Here is a 23888-nt window from a genome sequence, read left to right as displayed (position 1 = left end):
CATACCCTACACACCAAATGTTGTGGCTAAGATGACTTTGTGGGAAACTGAAGTCCTCAGTGTGTCTCTGATATGTGATACGCTGTAACCTTGTTGCCCTCCTCCTGTTACCACACCAGAGGTCTCCTGCTGACAGGGCATCAGTGTTGGGACCTTATCAGAGCCCTCTTACCAGGTGTAAACAGCACATTCCCCAGATTTAGCCTCTTTGACTGCCCTCAGTCACCTTCTTGGTTTATCAGTGCAGACTTGTCTTTTAAACCTGACTGTGATTTCTTCTGCTTTCACACACATCCCCATCCCTTGAAGTGTTGAAGTCCAGTTGAATGGGATGTTGAGCAACTTGATCTAGTGAGAGTTGTCCCTGCCTGTGCAGGGGGTTTGGAACTACATGGTCTTTAGGTCCATTCCAACACAAACCATTCCATGATTCTGTATATTTCCATTGTTGCTTCATCCATACCTATCCTAATATTTCTGACAGAGGTCCATATAAGAGGGAAGTAGCTAAGGAGACTTGGTTTACTGAATTGGAAGGACTCAGGAAGGAACAGAGGAGTAGCTCTTGTCCTAATCCCTTCAGGTTCTTCCTCAGTCACTCTGGGAGTTACAAGTAAGTTGGGTGCTGTTGTTGCAGCCAGCAGGGATGGTGCTTGGGATGCTGCCGAGACCCCTGACTGAGCAGTTGTATGGTGTTTGCTTGCTCTTCCTCTGCTCCACATGCTCAGCCCAAGCATCACCCCTCTCATTTGGTGTCAATACAAAAGAGCTCTTTGCAAATAATTCTGCTCCTTTCCTACAGCTGAAGATTTATGGGTAGCCAGGACCCATTCTGCCGCTTCTTTGCAGTAACCACTGCTGGCAAGGCTGAGATACTGACTGGCTTTGCTCAGGAAGGTACCTGCTGCTCATGTCCTAATTTTAATGTGCACTTCTGCTGTATGTTATGTGCTGAGACACTGAAGGGGGGAGTCTGAGCTAATATTGTATTTTACCCATTGATAACAATTTAAATTCAGTCTTTAAAGATGCGATTTGCTTTACTTACTTAACAATAAATTTTTGAAAATGCTGTTATGGCTGAGCTTTAGCAGGTTGTTAGTTAATAATGTCTCACTCTTACACAAGTAATTTGTTCACTCTTGTAGATCATAAGGAACTTTACAAAGAAAGATATCAGTTACCCCAGTTTTATGAGAGGGCAAAATGAAATCTGAAGACATAAAATCTCTTCTTCTCTGGAGACATTCAAAATCCACCTGGACACATTCCTGTCATTTAGGAAATCCTGCCCTGGCAGGGTGGTTGGACTTGATGATCTTTTGAGGTCCCATCCAACCCCAAACATTCTGTGATACTGTGTGATTCTGTGATCTCATGTAAGATTATAGACCAGGACAGGGGGAAATAGAAACCAAGCAGTGGTGTCTCAATTTGGTTTCTTAGGCAGGAGACCCCCTTGGGAAGGACAGTGGATCTTGATATGCTGAGGTCTGTGTGTGAGTTGCACGTCATGAAACAAGGTCATACATCTTAGAATTCTATGAGGCTTCTTTGCTGCATTTTGCCTCTGGATCAGGAAGGTCATCTCGCTGATGAATCATATTTTTTATTAGAGATGAAGATGATATTTACTTGACCTGGAGAATTTGCAGTTAGCACGGGGTGCTGCTCTCCTAGCACTGTGGCTTTCCTGAGCTGGAGGCAATTGCTGGTAATGAGGGATCAATGCTTTTCTTTGGAGTGCAGCTGGGAGGAAAGCTGGGGTTGTTTCTTTATTGCCAAGAATAGCACTGGGCTGAGGAGGGGTGTGTGGAAAAATTCAAAATCACTTCTCTTTAAAATGTAATGAGGGTGTCTAGATTAGGAGGAAAAACTGACAGCTGTGCCCTGCGAACCCTCCACACCTCCTCCACAATTAAGAAAGGAAAATACCAGGACTCCACCATGCTGTGACCTATGCATATGTTATACAAAAGTGTACATCGGAGACTCTTTTACTATTTTTTTTTCTTTCCTTTGTTATTACATCATAATATGCCAGAGAAGGAGATTGAACAATAACTCATGATTTATTCAGGCCCAAGGTGCGGAGTATTTGCATAACTCCTTTCCACTGAAAGTGGCACCAGCAACCCCCGCCATGGATGTTACATAAGTCTTCTTTCTTATGAATAGTGAAATTAATTAGCATAAATTATAACCAGAATCTATTTAGGCTCAGTCATCGGTTTTGCAGAATTATGAGGCCTTTGTGCACAAAAAAATTAAAGAAAATTGTATAATGATTATGTGTGCTGGTTACTAAGCTAGCCACCAGTTATATATATTTATAGCTATTCCTGCCAGTAATAATTAAATGCTAATTATAACCCAAATAGAGTTCTGTAATTCCGCCCTGAAAATGAAGCAATGCGGGGGGATGTTAAAATCTGTGCTGAGGCATCATATTAGCAATTAGGTTTTTAGGGCTCTGCACTTTTTAAGGGAAGAAAACAAAAGAAAATATGCATGATATTTCTATTGTATATTCATTTAAGCCTAAGTAAAAGATTTGAACTTGAAAAACCTTCACAAACTGTGAACTTCCTTAATAAGTATTTTTCCCTGCATTACAGTCCCTCAAGGGCATTTACTGAGTTGTTTCAGATGTGATGACTCAGGCTGTGATGACACCATGGAGAAATTGCCCATCAGTTGCTCTGAAGGAGCCAGAGCAGCTTGGGCACTTTAACCTTTATCAGCCTTTTCATTTGAAAAGTGCAGCTGTGTATTGTGGGCTCTGTGTGTTTGATGGTGGCTCCACTGCCCTGCCCTGGAGGAATTGTTTTTGAAAGGAGGCTTCCTGAGTGTGCAGTTTGAGAACATCCCACCAGAGCTCAAGCACTTCACTGAAAGGCCTGAGGTTATTTGTAGTCTAAAGCAACCACAGTCAGGTGGTTGACATGGACAGGTCTTTAAACTGGGTCCTTCTGTCCAGAACTGTTACGGGTTTGGCTTTGTCCTGGCCAAACCCAACTCACTGCTCTCACTCTCTCAGCAAGTAAGAATAACACTCTACAAAAAGAACCAGCACCTTCAATTGCACTCCTATACCAAGGAACTATTGAGGGATATTTTTAAATATCAGACTTGAACCATACAAATTGGAGATAACAAATAAAACGTCAGAGGTAAAGAGCAGGAAGACAGGTTGAAGAAATAAGCCTTGCAGTCACAGAACTATTTGTCTGACCTCTGTCATCTGCAAGGCTTTCAAACATATTTTGAAGGACAGTATAATTAAAAACATGGAAGCAAACAGAAAATAGGATAAAAGTGCTCATGGGTTTACTAGAAATAAATTGTGTCAGCTATCTTGATGTCACTGATAAGATAAATGATGCTCTAAGAAATGCTCTGTGTGTCATCTACATGGACTTCAGTAATGCATTTGATACCGTTGCACTGCAGAATTTATGAGGTATGAGGACTTGGAGATTGATAGCAGGGTTGATATGGACATGTGGGTCTCTTGGCTAAAGAGGATATAAAAATGATGAGTCTTGAAAGAAAACTTGCATGCTGAAGGGCACACATTAACAGATTATTTAAAGTGTTGGCTAGACAAATGATCTTGTTTGGTGGTTTCCTCAATGATGCTGGCTCTGGCTTCAAAAGTAGGAGTTTGCTTTGATCTAGTATCAGCAGGCATCATCCAAACAGTAGAGTTGGGGCAAAAAAGGATCCCTGGGAGTTCAGGGAGTAGAATTCATTAGTGGAGGAAATGAAACTGTGTATTTGAGGACTGATAACAGGACAAATAAGATTGTGTGTCTCTGCTAGAAGTGCATCTGCTGGAGGCAGTAGCCAGGCTGCTTTAGAGGGGCTGTGTAGATCTTACCCAGGCTTGGCAGGGATGAGGGCTGGCACTGCAGTAGAGAAGAGGCAATGGCACATTCATTAGCTGAGTGGAAGATGAAGGAGCTTGTCTTGTTTAGTTGACCAAATTGAAGGTGTAAATTGGCCATAAACACAGACTGTCTGGAAACAAGGGGCTTTCAACCATGTCATTGTGTTCCCAAACAGCCTTGTAATGTGAAGATGGGGAACAGAAAACCTGGCCACTTGTAAAATGGAAAAAATATTTAGGAGAGTAGTGGCTTAGCTTGCAATTGCTGAGGACTGCTTTGGATGAGTTTTGAAGGGATGAAAGGGAGTCCCTCCCTTATTCCACCAGGCTGAACAGACTGGCACACCATATTGTCATTTTCAACAGATTCTAAGAACAAAAAAAGCTGGAATCTGCCTTTGAAGGAAAGAATAATCCAAATTCATCATTCAAGTGAATGTTTGTGGTGCATTTTGTGCAGAGTTTTGATATTTTCAGCAATAAGCTGAGGGAACTCTTAACAAGAGCGAGAAGAGACAACTAAAGAGGAGTAAAAAGGTATTGCTTCTTTTTTGGTTTTTTTTTCCCTTTTGTTTTCCTGACATAACCACACATTAGAGAGCAAACTGTTTATAAAAGCAATCATTTTTTTCCTAGCATTTTTCAAAGAGGTCATTTCACTTCATTGTCACCTCAGGAAAAACAATAAGGCAGCAGTCCTTGACCTAATTGCAGATGCTCGCCTGGTGGGTTCTCTTTCTTCCTCAATGAAGTATAATTCATTTAGATCAGAATATAGTCTTTCTAAATTAGAGGTTTACATGTGCAATTACATAAAATGATATGTTTGTTTACATCTCCAAGTAAAATGTTCACCATTTTCTATAATTTATCTTTTAAATTCAATTTCATTTTGTCAATTCCTACTTTACTGCAGGAGATGAATGTGCATGGAGTGTTTACAATGCCTCTCACTGCCTGTGGGTAATAAAATTACACTGGTTATTGCTATTAATTTCAACATTTCTGTAGTTAGGGATACATGGTTGTTTTATTTTCCTGAATATATGGTAGAAATTCTAATTCCATTTATTGTGGATGTTCCTTTTTTTCCCATCTAAGGTACTAAATTTACTTTCAAAGAGTGCCTGGACTGTTGACAGGTGATGGCTGTGTTTCTCAACAGATGTGTACTCTTTTCTGTGTTCAGTTTATGTACAGAAAGGCTGTGTTCATATGTCTGTGTGTACTGTTAATAAATATTTGAGATTTTTTTAGTAAATTCGTCAGCAAACCCATACATTCCCATATGAATTTCTGCAAATTCAGCCTGGGGACTCTGGTGAGTGAGCAGGGAGTATAGCCAGTTGCTGAATTTATGGAACCTTTCTGGAGAAGAAGTGTTTGTTTTACTTATTCCTTTTGTCTGTTTAACTTTTTGGGTTAAAAGGCCCATATTTTCAGCTAGCAATCCCAAGGCATTTCTCTCCCCAAGCAGAGCTTTCAAGGATAACTCTACAGAACATTTCCTTTGATATCTTCACGTGATTTTCTCTCTGTATCCTTGTTCCTTGCAGCATTTGAGAATGGCATATTGGGAAGCACATCTGCTTTGGACTCTGATGAGATAGCATCGATGTTGCAGGATGTTCAGAGCATCTCACAGGGCACAAGAACTCTGCAGAGAAAGCTCTCTAATTTTATATTATTGTTTCCATTAAAAAATTGTTTTCTTTGAAGATGAGGATCAGAATCTTAATGAGAAAGTTTCCCCCAGCAACCAGTGATCAGAGAACTTTGAGATGAGACTTTGACTAATCCTTCCAGACCATTTCTGTATGGGAAAGATGTACATATGTCTGTGTGGTACAGCATAATGGTCCCATGCTGCCTGGCTGGCCTAGTCAAAGAGCCCAACACTGTAGGTGGAGGGGCTGTGCAGCATGTATTGCTGTGACTTGCAGCCAGGCAATATATTGTTTATAAACCACCTGTAATAACCTGAAGTCTCTAGTAATACTTCTAACACATCCTGCTCTTGCATTTTTTAATGAAATGTTTTTGTATAAATATGCATAGCATAAAAAAAAATTAAAAAAAAACGAAAAAAAAATTAATAATGGACAGTAAAACATGCAGTAAATTTCATCCTATTGGTCTTTTGCCAGGAAAGGGAAAGATGATGCTTTTCTACTCACCTCCCTATTTCTATGCAGACACTAAGCCTTAGACTTAATACAAAGGAACATACCGGGGTTCTTTTACATAAGCCTGCTTATTACCTGTCATCTGCTCTTTCCATAGTTCATCTAAAAAAATGTTGTAAATGAGAAATCAATAAAATAGTTCAGGTTTCATTTTTTAAAAATGTATTCTTTATACAATTAAATTTGCAACACTTCTAGAGACAGCAAGAAGATATGCTGTCTCCCCATACCAGATTCTGTTATCTATTAACAACTACTTCAGGAAACAGCTCAGGTAAAATTATCCATCCAGGGGTAGAGGGAAAATAATTTATTTCATAAGGAGAAGGCTATTGAACTCTCCCTGGCTTTATAGCCATATTAGGGAAATTCAATCTGTTAGAAAAAAACACCTTGTGGCAGACTGATTTTTGGTCCCTGAGTGCCATAATATTAAAAAATAGGTAAAATTCTTCTAAGCCAGACATTAGTTTAGTTCAGTATCACACCTATAGCTGTGGGCTGGTCTGGGTGCATAGAGAATAAAAGTATCAGAAGAAGCAAACCCACCACAGTGTTTCCTTGTGTGTACTAAGTGAACCAGTGCTTAGAGATTTCCTCTGCCATAGCCTTTGCATTTAACAGCCCTTGATTTTTATTTCTGTGGCTCTTTAAGTCCATTGAATAATTTGTTTCTAGCACAAATATTTCTAGTGATGCATATATATAGAATAAACATTGATATACCTCAGAACTAAATATATCTTTATAAATATGCATATTTTAGGACCATTGTAACATTCATCTCCTTGGGTATATGTGAAGTCAATGCACAAATCAAATATTTGATTGTATATTTGACCTTATATATCTGTGTATTTCTGTATCTTGATCTGTTGACTTAGGCACCCACAGAGGTTTTATTTGTGTGAGAAACCTTCTGTGAAACAAGAGAGCTGACTGAAGGCAGAGCATGGATTATTCAGCTGGAAAATCCTAATTGGCACCTGGCTGCTTTAATTAAAGCATTGAAAGCAGAGTTAGCAGGCAGGTTCCCTTTTCTCCAGGTGCCATCAGCCTTTCTGTCTGCAAGAACAGAGGTGGCAAATGCCTGTAGTTTTCCAGAACAGGAAGTGTTAAGAAATGCTTAAGTTTTCCAGCATCTAAATTAAGGTTTATGTTCACAGTATATTCTGACTGACTAGTGGACAATGTATAGAATTTACAAAATAGTGTTGTCCAATAAATAAATGAACCTGAGATGACAATTCGAGCTAGTGTAGTTTTGGCTTTCTTTCCCCCATCTGTGGTTGTCACCTTCACTTCAATCTTCATGAAATTCATCTAAGATTTGAAAAGTCACTAATTGCTTTTCCTGTGTCTACATTTCTCAAGATTCTCACCCAGCTTGTGTATTATCCCCCATTTCTTGTCAAGTTAATAATAAAAATAACCATAAGCATAAGTAGCCTTGTTAGCTTTAGGCAATCCTATAAAATATATTTAAATTTCCAGGAGTGTACAAAACAATCTGATAAAGACTGTTAAAAGATGTCAAAATTCAAATTAAATTTTGGAGCTTTAGTAGGAGCACAATCTCCTGAGGAAGCAATAATTCAGATATGTAACAGGAAATGTAGTTACTGAACTTTTTGAAATTAAAGATGTTGGGTTCAAATGGCTTTTTAATATAAATTGGTTTGCCTTGCTGCATTTACGTGTTTTTTTCATGTACTCTTGACTAAAAATAAAAATGCAAAGATTACTTTCATTTGAGAGAGATTCTTAGCTAGCATAAATTTACAGTTTCTTTGCAGTAGAATTGCATCAGACTCAGCCCATTACCTGCATTTCATCAGAGCCCAGTGGGTACTTTTGGGTATTCCTCAGATGCAGCTGTTTAGCATAGCCACGTGTTTAACCATCCAAGCAGAACTGCTGTTCAAAATATACAATCTGTCACAAAAAACTCAGCTTGAGACAGAACATTATGCACTTTTGTTTAACAAAGCAGACCTTAAATGACACAGTAAAGCCAACAAGCTGCTACTCTCTCAGGTTTGCTGGCTTTATCATTAAGGAAGATACAGTTTTTCACATGAAATTATTATAAAGCTTAAGACATACTGTTGAATTCATAATTGTTCCTGATTTTACAGGCATACATTTTTGGAACAGACACAGACACAGATCCACACACATACTTGGCATTAATTCAAAAACCTCAGAGATATGATCAGAATGTTTCCTTTTTTGCACTCTAGTAACTGCATGTTTCACTCATGGCAAATATGAAGTAACTCATGTGGCTTTAGGTCTCTTTCACTAACTTTTTATCACATTGCATCTCAGTGTGCTAAAATCATGATCCTTACCCTCAGTCCTAAGTGTTAATTATATGTCTTGGTCACACACCTGAGCCCTAATAACTGGTAATTTGTTTCTAAGGTGATGCACTGGCTGAAAATTGAATAGGCTGATGTATTGGTTGAAGTGTCAGGATTTCTTAGTGTTGGTCCTGTACTTTATTCTGTGTCACTGTGGCTGCAGGTCTGCCTTGATGCCCATCCCACACCTCTGATTCTCATCCAGGTTATAAGGTGATGGGGTGAAGGGCACTGCTATGTTGTCCGTGCTTAGTTTCCTTTTAGAGGAGAATGATGCAGGAGAGGATGCTGATCCTATGAGTGTGCAGAGAGGTGTTGGAAGGGTGTTCCAAGCTGATGTTAGCTGGGACTTGTCACTGCATTCTGCAGTGTAGCAGGACATGTTGTTAATGTCAGGGTAAGGTTATTCACCTTCCAGCACTTCTGAACTCTGTAACAGGAAGAGAACAATAATTGTTCATTTATTTGGAGAAAAGTACTCTGGTAGAAAAAGTAACACACATTGTAAAAAAAAAAAAAAAAGCTATACAAGTATAGAAGTTAAAGAAGATCTTATACCTACTTCCAAGTTGAAATATCAGGTCAAGCAATGTTTCAGATTTTAACAAAACAGTTCAGTTGTGTGTCCTGAGAAACAGGTGTGCAAGGGTGCATGGAGAGAGGTTTAAACTCAGAGATTCAAAGAAAAGTATGAAATGCTAGGAACAGATTCACATAATCTTGCTTTTGTATTGATTTTTTTTGTAAATAACTTTTCTCTTGGATCCAGTTTTCCTCTTTGATTCCATGGCTATTCTTTAAGAATCATCATAGTTTTGAGTATCTCTTGCCCTAAGCAGAACCATGTTGTTTCACAGGAAATTTGAGAGGAGCCTTTTGAGAGGTGTGCCATGACTTCTGAAGCTTATTAGTGTTTGTGATTATTTTGTGATAAATGTGTGCTATATTTCCCAGCTGGCTTTGGACAGTGGTCCAGATGGCTGTGCCTAGAAGAGATACAGCACATACTGAAGATATGAAAAAAGGTCATTTTTTGTCATTGTTCCCCTGTGATTTTATATCATAAATAGCAGTGTAGCCCAACATTATTTCTTTGAATTTATTTTTCTCTGTGACTTATTTTCTTTGGGCAATGCCTTTACACCATAACATAGTACGACAATTTAATACAGCCAGAGAAGAACTAAAACTGAAATACATTCTCTTGTGCAAAGCCAGGTTCATCTCAGTTGTTCCTGCATGTCAAAAATAAACTTATACAACCTTCTAAGTATTACTATTATTATGCACCTATGGCATGGAGTACTGAATACAGGAGAAAGGGATACAATAACATTGTCATAAACTCCATTAAATTAAATTACTTGAGACCAGAGTGGTAAAGCTGTGTGTAGACTTAGACATAACTGGAATACATTTCTTTTTTTTCTTTTTTTTTTTTCTTTTTTCTTTTTTTCTGGTTTGATGAGTGATCTTAGAGAGAATTTCTCGAAATTGTTTTATAGTCTAAAAGTACCAGATTTACATTCATACTAATATGTGAGCATGGTTAAAGAAATACTAATATCAAGTAGTTGAAATCTGAATTTATGTATAGACATATTTTAAACAGCAGTTTTGTGTAGTGTCATCTATCCATGACTTCAAGAATATACATGGAAGTGAGCAACCAGGAGACTGCGATGGGGCCACCAAGAATGTTCAATGAGACAGTCTTTCAGAGAACAGTAATTTACTGATAACAGTAGTTTTGTGAGGAGGAACAGTAGTAGTAGTAGTAGTAGTAGTAGTAGTAGTACCAGTTTTAGTTTTACCAATGAAAGACAAGACCATTCTGACAGTGATACTTGGTTTCAGGTGTTGGCTCTTCAAAATAACTGTGAATTCTTCTGCCTGAAGAAGATGATGAGGACATAGTCTTTCTGTAATTTGCAGCTAGACATGTCCATTTTAAAATGGAGGTGGAGTTCATAGTAGTACGTTGGGAAGGAAGAAAGTGGAAGATGATACAGAAATGATCATATTATTTACCACATTAGTTACATATTAATACATATTACTTACCATAATTAGGTTGTGCTTGATAAATATCCACAGTGACCATGTACTGATGTACTGGGATATTTCAGCTTTGAATTTTTTACTTTATCAGTTTGTTTGGGCTGAACTTCTCTTGTAGTTAGGAACTTTTTCCCTGTATCTTTGCTTTCTTTTTAGACATGAAAGAATCTTATATGAACAGCACCAATTTGTCATCTGTGTTGTCACATCTGTTTAAACTCATGCAGTGAGTAGAGGTCTCCTATACGGTGTAACTATTTTGAATCCTTGCAGTCACTCAATGTACACATGTGAAAAGTTATTTTGCTTTTTCAGCTTTTTGCCAGCACCAGGCTCTTCCATATCATTGTTAAGCATCACTCTGGTGTCTGTGATCTCCCCTTGGGGATAGATCCCCTAATGAGCCTGAAACACTGGAAGCAAGGTAGACTTTCCTTTGTGCATTTCCTTCCATTAATTCAAGTTCTGGAATTTCTCTTCTCACCTAAACAGAGGAAGTGATTCCTCCAAGGAGAACGGTGACAGTGTATGAGGAGTTGTAGCTCTAGAAGATTTCTCTGACCAAAGATAGATGTAGGATGTCACTGCTGGCTTTTCTGAAGAATTCAGTGTCATCATGGATTTGTGTTTAGATGTTTGCCTGGAGTGATTAAATAAGTAGGTATTAGAGGTATTCTGGGGAATATTTAGTGTCCTGTCTTCCTTGGTAATCTTACAGGTGAGTTAATTCTTTAGAACTGCTTTGTCCACTGGCATTGTCTCCAAAGACATCTTTATCTCCAGGACAAGGTGGTGCTTTTACTCTCCTCAGAATTTATCACAAAAAGGGCACATTATACATTTTCATATCCAAGGAAAGCTCATACCTGCCCTTTAAATCTCTAGTGAGAAAAAAATTCAAAATAAGCTATGTCCAAAGCAGATACGCATTGCTTTTCTTGAAGGAACTTTGGAAGTGTTTCATTTTCTTTCCTTGGTATAAATCTCACAGGAGGTTAATCACTTGTGAAAGTACATTGCTTTTAAAAAAAGGTATCTTGATCATCCTCATATAAAAAGGTACTTTATTTTAAAAGCATGGAAAAAATTGATGAAATTGTAGTACAAAACCTTTAATGCATTGGAATTATTACATTTGGAAATAATTATGTATACAAGTAGTTATTATAGAAATAATATTCTTTGTCAAGTATTCTTGGTGTGGAAGTAATCAGCATCCTCTCCCATTAATTGTTTGAGAACTCTGAAATCTTTAATGAGGTTTTTTTACAGAAGGATTTCAGTCAAATGCAAATGATTCATTGAAGCACTTAATCATAAGACAAATACTGATTCTTTAGTAAGGTGGTTTTGGTTTTGTTTTTTATTATTATTATTCACTGTTATAAAATACAGCATTTTAACTGTAGATACACAGCTAAATTTTCAATTACTTTTCTCACAGCATTTTTCTTTGCAGCTTCATTCTTAGTCAGAAAGTCATAATGGCTGCACTGTGAAAGAAAATGCTTGACAGATGTCAAGAAATCTGTGTGTGTTACAGCTTCAAATAGTGGGTTTTTTCCCCTTGAGTATTTGAAAAATGAATCTATTTCTTCTGGTTGATAAAGACATATATTTTCAATGGGCATTAATAAATATTATCCTTTTTTTCACAGGTCTGATTACAACAACGTCAAGAAAATTGGATCGGGAACAGCAAGCAGAGCATTTTTTGGAGGTAAGATTAAGTGGGAAATGTATGCTAAAAGGTTAACTGAATTTTTTAGTTTAAAATCACATCTTCCTTTTCCAGGAGAGTGTTATTTCCCTTCTCTTGATGTTTAATAGACTCACACAAAGCTGGGAATTTCCTAATTGTACAGAAGAAATAATACGTTTTGCATTTCACAAGCACAGGAAAAAAATAAACAAATAAGCACAACACTTATATTCCACCTCTAATCTGCTTCAGTTAAATCTCCTATTGTAGCCTTGAAATTTTATTTGTGATGAAAGATTAGAATACTGAGAAAAAAAAAATGGTGAAATCACCCCAACTTTGCCAAGAATGTTCTATTCTGTTTTCAGCTTCCCAGCTTAAATCTGTTAAAAGTTTTGCATCTGAGCTCTAACACACAAACTACTCTGGATGAAAGATTTTTGACCTTGCTCACATACACTACATCATCAGAATCAGTGAAGAAATTCTTAACTTTCACTTATTGGGACTATTAATGACAATTTTCAAGTACAAAAAATTTCTCTAAAAAGACTGTCTAAACCATTCCCTTGGCCTAAAATCAGATGAATGTTTCTTTTTATAAGTAGCTCACATATGTTGGATATGGAGTGATGTGCTTGTAAACTACTGGTTTTACCACATGTGTTTTCTTTCACTTTGCTCAACACCATGCTGTGTTTTTTTTCCTTTGGGTAGAAGATCCTTGACTCTGTTCTCCTGTCTATTTGTGAAGTAAGGGATTCTTGATTCATGTTTGTACAAGTGAAAAAGAACCTTATTGTCCCACATAATCAATCATTCCTACTATGTATTTTAGGAAATTCTCTTTAAATCCATGTGAGTTAAATAACATCTGGACAAAATAGTTTCCAGCACAATCACTATCTGGCAGCAAAATGGAGTAAAATATACTTTTGCATATTCCATGGTTGCTTTTGTTTGTTGGAAATCCCAGGTTGTTGTGGGTTTTTTGGTTTGTTTTTTTTTTAGTTAGTACAGAACATGGGAGACAAAGGTTAATTTACTACCTGACAAATTTGGTTTTTATGTTGGTTTTTTTTCCCTTTATTCTTCACTGTAGACTTTCACACATTCCAGGTCATAAATAAACAGAGGGGAATAAAAGGATTTTCCCATTTTTAGGATTTATTAAGTCGTAAAATTAGTAAAGTAATCATATGTTCAAATCAGTGCAGGATTTATAGTTTATGCTGTCAGAGAAGATCACAAGCTGAATGAAATTGACATTGATTTTGAAATATATCTATTGACAAGAATCTGAGGTATTTATGTCTCCCTTGCATTTATGTGTTTGCCTGAGAGACCTCAGTGAAATGTGCCAAAATCACATTTATTGGAGGATTCCCATATGCATGAGCAAGTTTTACTATTAATAGCGAACATAAATAATAATTCCTTATAGCAACTAGGCTTTATTCATCAATGTAAATTAATATATTTTTTCCCCTGAAATTTGTCTCATTTGAAAAAGTAACCATCTGCAAAATTTTAAGGACTGAAGGGAAATTAGTGTCATATGGTGCCCCAAGGCTTGTCAGTGGAAAGTGAAGTGCAGGGAAGGCTACAAAGAAGGAAGACAGCAGAACAGGGTGTCCTGGAGAAATGGGGTGAGGACCACTTTTTTGTAAGACCCACTGCAAATGGTGCTTGGGAAAGGGAACCAAGCTCTGGCAGGGACATTTCCCAGTGGCCAAGTGGACCCTTGGAGCTGCTGATGAAATATTGCCCACTGCCACCTCTTGGGAGGCACTTTCATAAATGATAGAATGGTTTGTGTTGGAAGGGACCTCTAAAGTCATCCAGTCCAACCTCCCTGCAGTAAGCAGGGACACCCTTAACTAGATCAGGTTGCTCAGAGATTTGTTGAGCCCCACCTTGAATATCTCCAGGGATGGGGCCTCAACTATCTCCCTGGGCAACCTGTTCCTGTTTTGGAGCAAATAGACTGCTGGGGATCTGGGGACGGGCTGGCTGAGCTTTGCACCTTCTTATGGCATGCTCAGAAAATGTTTTCTAAAATGTGTCTCTGTCTCTCTATGTAATTAACCACCTGGGGAGGCCTTAATTGCAGAGACAATGTGGTCTCCCAGTAATACAGTGTTTCCCTTTGGGCTTCATTTATTCCTATCTTCCAGTAGTTTTTCTGGTACAACAGGGAGCAAACTTGGCTCCCTTTGAAAAGCTCTGATTCCTGCTTGACCTGGCAGCCCCTGCTCCCTCTTGCACACTTCATCTGTGAGACATTGACAGAGCTTTCCTAGAGACAACTTTTTAATTATTTTTGATAAACCTGTCTTTTCCCCACCTGAATTTGACAAGGATGCTATAGCCATAGCATCACTAGTTGTTGAGTAAATTCCACTACTAACAGCATTTCCACCTCTCTCATGAATTTGTTAGGAAAACAAGGAGAAAGTAGATGGCAGATGTTAGCTGTTGTACTTCTGTGTAGTGCTACTGATGGTCTCCAGACCACCATCTGTGATGGCTTAGCATGACTTGTCTGGATTAAGGCTGCCGTGCTTAGGAAATTGGACTCTTAAGTGACTCCCTTTTTGTGTGCAAGCTGGTTGCAATGTACTGAGCCCAAGTCAGATGTGCAGCTCTTCTTCCTTCCTCCTTAGTTATCTTCTTTGGATGGATGGACATCTGTCCACATTACTTTTTTAGTAGTACCTGAGGCTGCTTTAACAGGACTTAATCTCACCAAAGTAAACACAGAAATGTGTCTGGTCCTTGGATTAAAAGATTCATCAGAAAGTCAGAAATGGACTTCCCTTTATAATAATTGAGATTTTTTTTTTTGTGGTGATGTTTTGAGGGAAGTTGTTTGTTTTTTTTTTTATTTTCATTTTGGGGCTTTTTGGAAGAACAAAAATGTATTTCTTCTCCCAGATCATTGGTTGTGTCATTATGTTTTCTGAGCATCCAGGCTGAGGGTTTACATTTTTTGATACATTTCTAATGTCTTGCAAGGCTGAAGGTTTCATTCAGTTCATGTATTCAGGTAGAATTTCTCTGCTTAGGTTTAAATTGGATGTCTCTGGATTTCATGCAGGATGCTCTCTTGCCTTAGCAGAATTTTACTAATGGAATGGTTCTGCCTGAAATGGGAGGAAAATGCTCACTTGATTGCATTGCTTTCTCACATGGAGCAAGCCAAAATCATATATTCTATTTCACAGACTTTCTTAAAGACTCTGTAGCTGGGATGAAGAAAGGTAATTGTGAGAGTTACCTTCTTGCTTTGCAAGCATGAAAATAGCAGTATATTTCCCAGTGAAGTGCAATTGCAGGTTTGAGGTGATCTATCTTTATTCTTCTTCAGTAACTGGACACATCTTCTTCTCTTCTTTTATTTCTTTCTCCTCCTCAGTATCTTTTGTTTTCTAATCATTTCAAATCTATCTGCTCATGTGTTTTGCTAATTCACTAAAAAGAGGAACTAGAAGTGGAGAATATTAGTGGAGCTTCAGTTATGGAACAATACAGAAAATAGATTTTCTATTTTTTCTCCCCAAATTTTTATAGATGCCTCCTAATCCTGGTCTGACAGCTTTACAGACTCCAGTAATTTTGCTTTGTGATTTTATGCAAACAGCTGCTGGAGTTATGGAAGTTTGATAACTTAAAAAGTAAACCATTCTGTGCAGAATCTGCATCCTCATGTTGTGTTGGCTGATTTTGAGATGTCCAGAATATGAATACTTTCTGGATTGCTTTTCAGTGTGCATGTGCAGTTTGATGTGATTGTTGAGTCCAGGCTACAGCTCATTGATTTGTGCGTTCAGCCTCAAAGTGGCTCTGAGCACACAGTTTCTCACCCTGAGAGGTTTCTGAATGCACTGTTGCAGATGCTGCGTTACTTATTACTCCAACATGGGAAGCCTCTGCAAAACAGATCCACTGCTGAGGAGTTCAATTTGATGGCAATTGCTGGGCCAAGGCATCTAGCAAGCAGGAGAATGAGCCAGAGCATTACAGAATGTACAATTCTGGCAGCAGTCTAAAATGTTATGGTTGGAAGGAAAATTTATCTGTAGCAAGAGATGACCCCTTCATCCTCTTAAGATACATAAGTTCATGCTTTTAAAGCACAGAGGCTATGTGGGATGTCCTTGATGAGGGCACGTGATGCAGGCTCTAAAGTCATTTAGCAGGTTTTGAAAATATATCCACAGTATCCGTCTGTTCCTCCAAACTGTTTATACTCGCCACTGTAGATTCATTCAGAAATTACCTTTTAACTTTTGTCATGTTGGAAAACTTGTCTATTCAGAGCCTCTCTAAAGGATAAAAATAGTTACTACTAAGCATGGTCAGAACTTTAAATCTCTTCAAGAGTGAAAAAGCATCTGAAGACAATGATAGTGTGACAACAGCCTGAGCCTTTCAAGGTCCGGGTCACGTAGTGTAATTAATGAAAGAGAAGTGGGAGCAGAGTGTTGGCTTAGTGCAGCTAATTTTTAGCCAGCTTAATGCTATCAGAACAGTAATGGTGCCTCTCAAGTGCCTTGCTTTTGTCACAAGTCAGTATATACCAGCCTCATCAATCTTCCTGCTGGGGTGCTTGAGCACAGCTCTGAGAAGGATGTCAGTAACCACGCAGGGGCTTGTAATGAAGATAAATTGGTAAATCTGATGTGAGTGTCAAATACATGGGCTGAATGAAATGTATTGCTTTCTATTTACTGTAAGTACACTACCAGGGTACAACAAACTGTGTTACGTGGTATGCATTTGCATGCCAGTAATTAGAGGGAAGCATAACTATCTGCTGTAATTGTAGCCTAAAAAGAATTCAGATTTCCACTCCTTTAATGGGAGGTTGTAATTGTGAGGGTAATTCCAATGGGTGTACCACCATTTTTCCCACTTGGAATTTGGTCTGCCATATCACAGAGGAAATTGCTGCTGGAAACTTTATGGCCACAGTTTCTGAGGAAGAGGAGGGGCAAAAGCTTGAAAAGTAAAATATGAAAATAGCCCTGCCTCTCAGTTCTTTCCACTGGTGTCTCAGTATTGGACCACTGCTGTGTTCTCTGCCATCCTTCCCTTTTCCTCCGGCATCTCCCATGCAAGAATTTAACAGATTTAACAGTGTTCTGCTTTTGAGCCTATTCAGTGAGTCTGTAGCCTTTTTTTTGTAGGGATGCCTGAAGTCAGTGATCCTCTGTGAGGATCACTGCAGAGTTTTCTGAAGAATATAGGCATCCGTGGGGCAATATGCTCATGTATATTTTTACAGGAGAAGTACAAAAGCTGAAGTTCATTTGGTTTATGTAGCTGAAGAGTACTCTACAGAACACTGATGGCTTAAATTCTGGATTATGAATCCGTGTGAGCATTTGTTTCATGGATCTTTATTATTGCCTACATTTGGCAGGGAAAGCTGCATTTTTTCTTGGTGACATGTTGGTGATGGGGTAAAAAAGAGGCAGTGTGTCTGACTGAACATTTTGTCTGAGGTTTAAATGGCTCCAATGGCACATGCCTTTCTCCCATTAGCATTGGAGCCTATCAGATGATTCAAGGGAAATTAAGAAAATAGGTAATCAGCTTGAAGTTAACATTTATTACTGGTTGTGCTTGTTGGAAATAAGTGAACTATTTTTTATGATTTTGAGGACACCTGAAAGGATTTTTGTGGAACATTAAGTATGTAGAGACAATGGAAACTGTAGCATGAGGTCAGCTTTGAATGGTGACATATTGAGCTTGAATGTCAACTTCAAAATTGGGAAAAGGATAGGGATAGGGATAGGGATAGGGATAGAGGAGAGGAGAGGAGAGGAGAGGAGGAGAGGAGGGAGAGGAGAGGAGAGGAGAGGAGAGGAGAGGAGAGGAGAGGAGGAGAGGAGAGGAGAGGAGAGGAGAGGAGAGGAGGGAGGAGAGGAGAGGAGAGGAGAGGAGAGGAGAGGAGAGGAGAGGAGAGGAGAGGAGAGGAGAGGAGAGGAGAGGAGAGGAGAGGAGAAGGAGAGGAGAGGAGAGGAGAGGAGAGGAGAGGAGAGGAGAGGAGAGGAGAGGGAGGGAGAGGAGAGGAGAAAGAAAGGAAAGGAAAGAAAAGGAAAGGGGAAAAAAGAAAGAGAAAAGGAAAAAAGGAAAGTAGGGAAACAAGAAAATAAAGGGAAGAAAAGAAATAGTTCTAAAAAAAATCCAAAGCATGTTCGTTTTGTGCTTCCTCTGTATGGTTTTTCAGCAGAGAGTGAAAGCTCCTGTGGGACAGGTCAGTGTGGTGGTGGATCTAACAGAGACCCCAGGTTCTGGCACAGGAGGCACATGCTGAGCTCACTCATCCCACGCTGCAGATTTCCATCCTGCCCCCTGTGTTCTTCAGGAGTTGTTACTCTGCCCAAGATTTCTAGAGATGCATGGGCTGCAGTCGTCCCCACCCCACCCCCCCCTTCCCTCTCAATTATCATTATGTTTTTCCACCAGTTTGCTGTTTTCCAAAGTAGCTAACAACTCTCCAAAGGAAAGAGATGACCGGAGGTTAAAACTCTCTTCCAGAGACAGATTTGCATTTGACACTGCACACTGCTCATGTGCATTCAGGCAGAAATTCTTACACAGCAAAATACAGGAAAAGTCCTGGTGAGATTCATCTGTCTGCAGTGATAAGTGTTCTCCTCAATTAGACTTTTGTCTCTAACTAATGTGATCCAATAAAATGAAGAATTATTAAGTTCATGACTGAAAATATTACATGTTCAGTTGCTATCTGAGTAGCCTCTGTGCAAGAGAAATGAACAGGAATTTTAAACTTCAAAATAATTAAGGCATGGGGTTTTTACAGATTATTCTCTTTTCTTTGATCACTTCAAATTTCAATTTCTCCCAGATGTACTTTTCTTACAGATAGCAACTTGAGAAGCAATGCAGACAACAAAGTCTAAGCACTGGGAAAACTGAGTTTAATAACCTTTTTCTTCATGCATTTGGAATTTTAATTTTGTTTTCTTATTAAGTAAGAATAAAATTATAACAGCAAGGAAAAATAAGTTCGATTTTTTAAAAAAGAAATAAGAGTTTTGTGTTTAAACTCCTTAACATTCCATGTTAAATTCAGGTAGCAAATAGGAGTTGTACCCAAAGCTCTGATGACATAATATGTACAAAAGAGAAAGGGCCATATTGGGTCCACATATATCAAATCATTTCAGTTATTTAATGAAATACCAGTTGCCTTGAGAGGCTTGATGCACCAAGAATGTCTATGACATTTCCACAAAATGTGAGAACTTTGAGTCAGTCCTTAGGATGCTTGATTTGCTTTTTTGCCTTATGCTTAAAATTGATTTCAGTCTTTTTTTAATGTAATTCTTTTAACTCTCTCAAGATTAGATAATTTTTCTTAAAAATGTTTTGTACATGTAAATACCAAAAAGATGCACAGGATAAGCACACTACTGACAGCTCAATTAGTGCATCATTTATATGCAAGTATCTGATTCTGGCTTCTCTTAGAGAATTCTTGACACATCCACCTACTCTGATACGGTATGGAATTTCTTACAAAGCAGCATTTTAGTCCAGCATTAAAAATCTCTCACTTGTTAGGTCAATCCATTCTATTGATGCAGGATACCAATGGTAATGAAGAAAAGCAGTCCTCTTTTCTATGTTTAATGAACTTCCTAAATCAAAAATCTTAACTCAGTATGCAAAACTTTGGGGTTTGTTATGAATGCTTGACAAATACAGATTTTAGTCAGTTTATAGACCTTTTATAGATGTATTGTAAGCTTCTGTTAATTTTTTTGGATATTTAAAAAAACAAACAAACAAACATAGCTCATTTAGTGTTTAGTCATTCATTAGCTCATGGAAGAGATTTGATCTTCCCAGTTCATCAATATATACAATGACAAATTTACCATGTACAGTGGAATACTGCCCCAGTAGAGATTCAGCAAAATCATGTTTCATCAGACAGTGAGTCTGCTTGAAGGGAAAAATAGATATTATGATCCAGATTCAAAAACATATTAGCCATTTAGATTAGAAGTTGACGCAGTATAAAGATACAGATAATTCTGCAAATACTACTTCAGGTTCATATTTTGAATAGCATGACACATCAGAGTTGTCTAGGGTTTGGGTTTTGATACACACCCAGCTGTCTGCTACAGCTACTGTGTCTCATTAGAAAAAAATAAATTTCTGATTGCCTGGAGCTTTGCCTTAGTTAAGGAGTCATTTGCGTATCTCTGGAGTTTGCAGAGAGGTTGGAGCTTGTATTGCAGATTTTATTGATCACTGACTTGAACTGCTGGGTCATGAAATGAAGAAATGAAAATCTGCAAAGCACAGCACTGTCAGCTTTTTCAGGGTGAACATCAAATGCCTCTTGTAGGATTTCCCTTGTGCACCCACTGCAATTGAAAAGCAGGTCTTGGCTGTAGGCACCCCATTGCATGCAAGACTGGAAGGAGATAATCATCATATTGGCATCATGTAGTGTCTTATCAGGCATTTTCCACCTCTTCTAAATGCATAAGAGAGAAGGTGGAATTCTTTCAGGAAAACAATGAAGCCTATGGGATGCCACCCTGCAAGGTCCTGAGCATCTCCTTGAAGCCTAGAGGTGCATCAGCTTTTTCTTTGTCCCTCTGAACTTAAAAAAATCTCACTGGACTTAGCATTGTGTAGTTATGAAGTTAAGTAGTTCAAGAAAGTGGCCTTTTGGTTAACTAGCATTATATTAAGACACCTGTGATTCCACTGTGGATAGGGAAAAGTCTTCATTATTATCCTGGGGGCTAGTTGAGTTCCTTGGCTTACCCTGAGTGGTGTGCTTAGTCCAGCTTCAGTAGCACTGCTTTTCTTGAAGTTATCCCTGATAATACCCAGGATGAGCGAATGAGATATCAACGCCCGTGGCTGCATTTCCCCAGATGTCTTGAAATGGGTGAATGGATACACTAGAGAAAAGTAATTTAAAATAAACCCAACACCTGTTTCTTTTACTCTGCTAGCAGAACTTTAGGATAGCAGAGCATTAGATCAATGGAAATGAGATAGACAAGTGTTACCAAAACACCAAACATTATTTTGTCATTTGAAAATTAGGTCTGCACCCATGTGTTAACTGCTGTTGAAATAGAGAGGGATATATTAATGGTCTTCCTTCTGGTTTTATAAATCATTTCTCTTGCTGAGATTGTGCTGGCAAATCCTGTGGTTAACCTATACCAAGTTCCTTTTTTGTCAGGATTTAGGAATTAGGTCTAATTTTGCTTTCTCAGTGATGGATTAGCTCACACATTAGCTCAGGGTTAACAGGTTTTTTACTTTATTGTGTGTATCTTAAGATCTGTAGCTCTCTTTTTTATAGGCTGGAGCCCACCTACCAGGCCCAAATTGGTCAGATATACCCTTTCAGGGTGACTCTTTTGGCAGGCTCCATGCTTGGTGTGACAAAGAGTTATTGTGAAGGACACGCCGCGTTGCTAAATCTTCACATTTGTTTTATGAATGTACCAAAGATTTAATCTTCTGCAGAAGCAGCATGAAATCTTTCACGTGATTTTAATCTGAGATGTACAGAGCCTTTGTGTTATTCGAAGCATGGCTGCTTTAGTGCTATATCATGGTTTTTTGTAGCACTTGCAATACCCATCAGCTGCCAGACTGTTAATTTATTTATGTCTGGTGCGTGTGTGAGCACACACACAGGCACGTACACACATTTTATGGAGGTCTCAGTTTCCTGTCTTCCTGGCTAGGACTGAGCTGAGCATTGCATCAAAGGCAGGGAGCATCTTCTTCCTCAGTTAGAAATACATTGCAGTATTGCCCCTTTCTGGACAGTAAGTTTTTAATGAAGCCATCATTTAGAAACATGCCTTTAAAGAAGTTTTGCCTTCATTTGACCTTTCTCTCAAGGTGATCTGTACTCAGCTGCTGAGAATTCATGCCTGTAATCTATAAAAAAAGTTAATTCTGGGATATTTTCACAGCGTCTTCACTGGCTGCCACCCTTCCCATGAGCCAAATTCAGCTACCCTGCAATGCATTGTGTAGAGATCCCAACCCTGAACTTGCAATTCTTTTGACTTAAAATGGTTCCTAGGACACCCAGAGCTCAAGTGGTCCCTTCCCCAGCTCATCTTCTGTTGTGAGCAGCCCTTCTACAAAGGAAAAACTGGAATAATTCTTTCCTTTTGCAAGTTCTATTAGATTTTACTATCTTCCCTACAGCTCTCTTTTCTCCATCATGGTGAAGATTATCCTTATTCTAGAGATCTACTGCCTTGTCAGTCTAGAGTCACAGCATCTGGATTTTGTCTGTGCTTCTTCCCCTGGTGTTTTAATAGTTTATTCCACATTGTTAATGCTTGTGTTATCCAGGGTCCCATAATTTCCAGTATCAGCGATGTACTGAAAAATTGTCATTCCTCAAAACTGCCCTCACCACTTAGTGCACTCAGTGAGAACCTCTTCCTAGTTGACCTTGAATACACATTTTCTTTCAGTCTCATCACATTCTTTACATTCTTGTCACCATAGACTATCATGTCTTTCAGTATTATATATTTTCCCTCTTTATGTGCTCTTTTATATTCACTGATTGCCACCCTGTCCCTCCATCACATAATCCTTCAACATTCAGCTTGAGCAAAAAAGACATACTGGAAAGAGTATGAAAATGTAATGTAAAAACATGGTAGTGTGGAAAAAGTGCTTATTTTTTAATTTTAAAAATAGTTTGTTATGGCAAAAGTGCATCACTGTGTGAAATGTGCTGAAATAAGATTGGAGAATTCAGCACAAATTGTAACATGACACAAATTAAAGTATTTACTAGACACTTAGAGATAAGAAAACCTCTAATCAGGTTGAGAATCAGTTTAATAAGTATATTTGACACCTTTTTTCTCCCTAAATATATTATCATGGAACCTAAGAATCCTAATGCTTTTCTTATCTTGCTTCAGCTTGATAATAATCAGAGACCAAACAATTCTTTTGCTTTTTATGAAGATATGATTTACACAGAAAAGAACAAAGGCCCTGAAGCATCAAGTGCTATGAAATATGCCCTCAAAAGCAGTAATTTTCTTTTCCCAGCCTAACAAATTTCAGTTGTCAGGAAACAGATTAATCTCCTCATTCCAAAATGCAATATTGCTGTTTCCTAATCTCTCATGATACAGAGACCTTGAAAACGTTATCATAGCAGTTCTAGAGTACATTTTATGTTTTGGCAAAAAGTAATACTTTGTTTGGCAAGGAATATTCTAAATATTCAAAGGAAAGGATTAACATGAATAATAGAGAACAAAAATGTCAAGATCAAAATAATTATTTTTTCTCACATTCCCTGGGAAAGTAAAAAATACAAATACTAGTAATAGCAGTCTGTCACTCTATGGGATTGGCTTTTCTGAAGATCAGAATGTTAGCTTTAATTAAGATACTAACAAATATCTTAATACTTTCTGTCATAACCTCAAATGTATTTGTTTTTCCCTGTGGATCTTGTTTCCTTCCACTATCCTTCCAAACAACTTATAAATTATTCTATAAATAAAAATGTGTTCTTAATCTTCAAGGCAAAACAGTTATTTTTTTAAGAATTACTTGAAAAAAAAAAAAAAAACCTGGGGAATTTAAACACAGTGTTTTATATTGCC

General features: G+C 38.1%; 1 protein-coding gene across 2 annotated transcripts in view; it reads left to right on the top strand.

Moving 5' to 3' along the window:
* FAT3 (FAT atypical cadherin 3) overlaps positions 1-23888 on the top strand; it is a 403937-nt gene that overhangs the window by 260751 nt on the left and 119298 nt on the right. For both annotated transcript variants that reach the window (XM_030449568.1, XM_030449576.1), the window contains exon 4: positions 12164-12225. In XM_030449568.1, coding sequence (XP_030305428.1) covers positions 12164-12225 — 62 coding nt within the window. The remainder of the gene's footprint in view (positions 1-12163; positions 12226-23888) is intronic.

This window comes from Calypte anna, chromosome 1 (genome assembly GCF_003957555.1).
Source record: "Calypte anna isolate BGI_N300 chromosome 1, bCalAnn1_v1.p, whole genome shotgun sequence".
In the NCBI taxonomy this organism is placed as follows: domain Eukaryota; kingdom Metazoa; phylum Chordata; class Aves; order Apodiformes; family Trochilidae; genus Calypte; species Calypte anna.
This window is presented reverse-complemented; position numbering and strand designations above follow the sequence as displayed.